The sequence below is a fragment of the Apis dorsata genome, unplaced genomic scaffold (genome assembly GCF_000469605.1).
Source record: "Apis dorsata unplaced genomic scaffold, Apis dorsata 1.3 scaffold_341, whole genome shotgun sequence".
Taxonomy (NCBI): domain Eukaryota; kingdom Metazoa; phylum Arthropoda; class Insecta; order Hymenoptera; family Apidae; genus Apis; species Apis dorsata.
Genome location: NW_006263608.1, coordinates 683080 through 688141, shown reverse-complemented (window position 1 = coordinate 688141; position 5062 = coordinate 683080). Strand labels below are relative to the sequence as shown.

General features: G+C 41.1%; 1 protein-coding gene across 1 annotated transcript; it reads right to left on the bottom strand.

Annotated features, from left to right (window-relative positions):
• Window positions 1-1179: 1179 nt before the first annotated feature.
• On the bottom strand, window positions 1180-3994 carry LOC102673249 (NPC intracellular cholesterol transporter 2 homolog a). The gene is made up of 3 exons (XM_006618149.2): window positions 3642-3994; window positions 1866-2170; window positions 1180-1505 (listed from the first exon to the last, which is right to left on the bottom strand). The coding sequence occupies exons 1-3, from the start codon at window positions 3715-3717 to the stop codon at window positions 1422-1424; spliced, it is 465 nt and encodes a 154-aa protein (XP_006618212.1). The 5' UTR covers window positions 3718-3994; the 3' UTR covers window positions 1180-1421.
• Between the last annotated feature and the right edge of the window lie 1068 nt (window positions 3995-5062).

The following is a 5062-nucleotide window of genomic DNA, read 5'->3' as shown; positions in this document are numbered from 1 at the left end:
CCGCGATAATGCGCGGGACGGGACCGGGCGAGGGTAAAAAACGTTTTGGTTCCGTGAGATTCGGCCTCGAGATTAAAGCGCTCCCTTCACGCAACGCCGTTTACTCGATCTTTAGGAGAAAGCGGGTATCGGCCGCGATACAGCGCCAACTTTGCAATTTTCGAAAATGACAAGCCTTTCTCGCTCCTAAATCGGCTCCTCGATTATTCGAGACGAAGGGAAAAGAAGGGAGGCGGGGGGGAGAAAGAAGCCGAATCGATTGTTATTCGACGATAAATATCGCGGGGGGAGGGGGAAAAAAAAAGCAAACCTTTCGAACTGTATTGCGACGTGCGGCTTGTAATTGAATAATTAACCAAGTTGTTATCGATCAAACCCCCATCCGTTGTAATTTACTTTTGTAATTCGAGACGAGATACGAGGCGACGGGGAAAATAACCGAGCGGAGAATACAGATCCTACGCGGCGATTGGAATTTATGAAAAATCGCGTTGTAAATACCGTGTGCCAACAACTCGTTATCACGGTTGCGTTTCGATTTTTCGTCAAATTTGCAGAGGCATCGGGAAACGGGGAAGCTGTTTTTTTTTTTTTTTTTTTTTTTTTTTTTATATAGATCACGATGTAATCTGCGTTAAAAAAAAAAAAAAAGAATTTATCGCGGGAAAAATCGATTCGTCCGTCACTGCGATCTGTCCTCCCTCTTTCCACTCCGTCGAGGGAGGAAAAATCGTTATCCTCTCTCTCTTTGCGAGCGAAATTTTTTACTCGTATTCGAAAAAGAAAGGAATTTACACGGCGATCTCAAGGTTGTTTTTTACATGGCGGAAGGCGAGGTTTCGACTGCGTTCGTATCATCGGAGGAGCCGATCCAAGAATTTTCCCGTTCAGCCGTGCGTGGCGGTAGCTGACGACTCGGAAAGTTCGTAGTTTCCTGTATTACCTACGCCTCGTCGAATCACCAACTCATCGTTAACCTTTCCGATCCGCCAACCGTTCTCTCGCACGCACGCTCGACTCTTCCCAAGGTCGTTAATCCTCCTCCGAAAACCGATAAAACTAACTAATCCGACAAACTGAACGTTTTAAAACGCGAGGGAGAAACGGAATGGAAAATAGAAAATCGGGAGCGAAGTAGAAATAATTGTTCGAAATAATTGGACAAGATGCGGCTAGATGTCGCGACGAAAGAAATACAAAAGCTTTTATTAACGAATTACAATTACTCGCATACACTATATATATGATACTGATTAAGCTCGTTCTCTGAGACAAGACTACGTGAGAATCGTTCTATCCACGGAGATCGTATCTTTCCAATGCGAAAACGCTTCTCTTCCATCTTGCGTTGCACATAGATTTTCTTATACCGAGGTAACAACACGTTCATCGCTTCTTCTCCACAAAAATACGGGACATTCTCAATTGGTGATCTTTGCTGGAACTTCGAAGCACGCGATCGTGTTGTTTCCTTCCATCAGCGCGTAATGAATAACCATGGAAATCTGTAAATAAAAAAAAAAAAAGCAACGTGAATCGAGAACAAAGAGGAAACTTTCTCATCATTTTTATTCTCTCTACGATTTTTTCCATTACAATCCATTTGTAAATGGACTGTATATATACAATTATAAGAAAGAAAGAATTAAAAATAAATCGAAGAGATAATTAACCATTCTTTCATTTCACGTATTGCGAAACAACCTTAGACTTGTGTGCTCGTGCGCGATAACGTTTATTAAAATCGGTTTACTTGCCACGATAATTCTTATCTGTTCGATGTGTAGGAATACATTTTAGGGGGGAAAAAAAGTAAATATATTCAAGAGCAAGCGGAGAGAACGAGAAAAAAAAGTTTTTTTTACCGTGGGATAAATCTGCAGCACGGGGAACTCTCGCTTGTAGATGTACTCGACGTCTTTCTTTAACGAGCATCCAGCCGGAGTTCCGTCCAGATTGTAAATGTTATCGCACGCGCTGGTCCCATCCACGCCGACGAACGGCAACGGTACGCCAAGCACAGCGGCGTTCACGGAGTTCACCAAAGACTCGACATCTTGTTTCGGCACGAACTTTTGCTCGACCGACGCCTTCGTCCTTCGTTTCAATTTGCACGGTGGTACGTCGCAGCCGGTTATCTTAACCTGATTCGAATCCTCGAACTTCTCTCCTGCAATCAATTATTTTTTTTTTTTTTTTGTGTTTTTTTTTTTTTTTTTTTTTTTTTTTTTTTTTTCTGATTATAAAAGTGGGTCTGCAATGCGTGACGCAATGCGTACGCTCGGTCGTAAAGCCGATACGGTAATTCGCATTGATATTCGAACGACGTGAATTCAAACACGATGACGTTCACCAGTTCAGAGATTATTGCTCCGTGTATTATTATTATTATTATTATTATTATTTTTTGCTTTTTATAACGTCGATGATACGTATATTGCGACAAATTAAATAATGAAGAAATTTAACCATGGGGAAAAAAAAATATTGGTGCGCCCTCGCTAAACACGGGTTGTTCACAAATGCGTTGTTTGTTACAAATGTGTATAAGGTTTGAAAATGTGTGCATTTGCCTCGCGTCGCCTGAATATTCATTGCGATATATTCGTTTAATATATATCTCGTTGGGCAAAAAATTATGTGCGCAACGAGTAAATAAAACGTATTACTACATTTTTTTTCCTTTTTTTTTTTTTTTTTTTTACTATCATTACGTATAATTTATTTGAATAAAAATATTCTTTGACAAGATAAACCAAGGCTTTCCTGCTCGTAGTTACATAATTGAAAGACATTGAAGGATTTTTTCTTCCAGGAATATTTCTTTTTTTTCCTTTTCTCATCGAGGAGAGATATAAAAAAGAAATATATTAATATTTTTAATATCTCGTAGCATCCAAATACCGTTGCCAATATATTAATAAAGATTCCATTCGACCTGGTTTTAACTGTGCTCGCCGATAAAAACCGAGTTCCTCTCGAAAAACGAGCCAGTCGATCGTTTAATTACGGCACCGTACTTTGCATAATAAAAAAAAAAGAAAAATAAGAGAATCGACAAGAGATCGTACATTCTCTCTTCTACGAGATCAACTTTGAAATCATCGTCGAAGGAGAGAGAGAGAGAGAGAGAGAAAAAATCCACGACACATCGAACGAACAAAATCAATTTGCATTTTTCACTTCTGGACGATAAGGGGATGTTATCCGTACTTTTTTTTAAAACGAAACACATCTTCTTATCTCAAGTTTCGCTCATTCGTAAATAATCCACTGAAAATATTATGCAAAATAGACGTAATAGACCGATGTATATACACAAAAATAAAAAGATACGATCGATGAGTCAATATAAAACTTGACCGCGGAATGTAAACGAGAGAACACGTACATATTACATACGCCAGCATATACACATATACACACGCGCGCGAATCGTATTTAAATATGCGAACGGCAAAACGATCGCCGCCACGACACGATTTTTATTACTCGTTCTCGAAACGAGCGGTGATAATTACTCGATCGAGTGCGAATACGGAGAATAATTCCAACGAGGAATTTATCGATTCGAAAGGAATATCCGGTGGAGGGGAAAGAAAAATTTTCTCCCTTTTTTTTTTTTTTTTTTTTCTACTCACCGGTTCCACAGTGATTAACTTCGGTTGCACAGACAACTACGAGCAGAGCTACGAAAACGAGAATGGTTCCCCTCATCGTCGCGGTGAAAGCGCGGTCCCGTTTACGTGGACGAGGAAGAAAAAAACAAGTGTTCAAGGTATATCGAAGATGTCTCGTCTCGTCGATCGTCCTCGCTCGCTTCGATCAGGTCCAGATCCGGCTCTCGACTGGGTGTTGTTGCCACGGGAGGATGGTAACGTTGTGATCGGTCATTCGTCAAAGTTCACTTTAAATAGATTCCCCTCCCAGAGGAGGAGGAGGAGGAGGAGGAGGAGGAGGAGGAAGCCGGCCTCCTCAAGTGGGGACGGAGGAGAGAGAGAGAGAGAGAGAGAGAGAGATAATGGAAGTGGAAGGGATTCCGTAAATTTATAAAACTTTGAGGAGGAAGTTGTCCTAGAGACGGCGAATGCGACATGTAGTTTGCGCGCAAGATGAATCGCGAGGAATTGGACGAATCGTCGTTTTTCGAGGATGGACACCTTCGAGGACTCGTTGGAATTATTCTTCCAATCTTGTCAATTCCCAGTTTTCCGATACGATTTCTTCTTCTTTTTCTTCTTCTTTTTTCTCGAACGGAAATGAAACGAAGCCGCGAAGAACAAAGCACCGGAAATTAACAAGCTTTTACGCTCCTTTAGTCCCACTTCCAATGAAATTCCTAGTTCCCACTTACTCGCGGGAATGACCTCCGATTAATGTCCCCCCCTCTCCCTAGATACTGTTTCGATACTGTTAATTCTAATTCCCCAACCTTTTCCCTTTCCAACGAAGATTCAGAATAAATTTCGTTTCCAACCGATCGCGTATGTTTCTCTCGTGGATTATTTTATGTATATCCAGTGGTAAGATATATCCTAAGATAAAATTCGAAATTATGGTAATTGATAAAGGAGGAACGAAGAAAAATTTCAATAGTGAAGAAGAATATATATTCTTCATAATTATTCTCGAGCCTAGAGGCACATAAAAGTTTCTGTACAATAAATTACGTACGATGGTCTCCCTTTGGATCGTATTACCGTGACTTCAAAACATAAACAAAGGCAAGGAAGGAAGGAAGGAAGGAACAACAGGTATCACGTGTCGGCCTCGTCCGTCGAGTTTGAACGTTACTACATGATCGAAATAACGAATAACGTTGCGCGTACGCAAGATACGTGTGTGTGTGTGTGTGTATGCGTGTGTGTGTATGCGTGTGTGTGTAGAAACGTGCGAAAAACGGCGCGTCGCCGGAGGACACGAAATGCAGCTCGCGAAGTAGAAAGTCGGCCGGAATACAAACGAAGAGAAGAAATTATCGACGGTAGGCAACCTTGAGGGAAACAGGAAAAAGAACGATTCCTTCGAGGCGAAGTCCTCCAACGCAACTTCCTCGTATCTT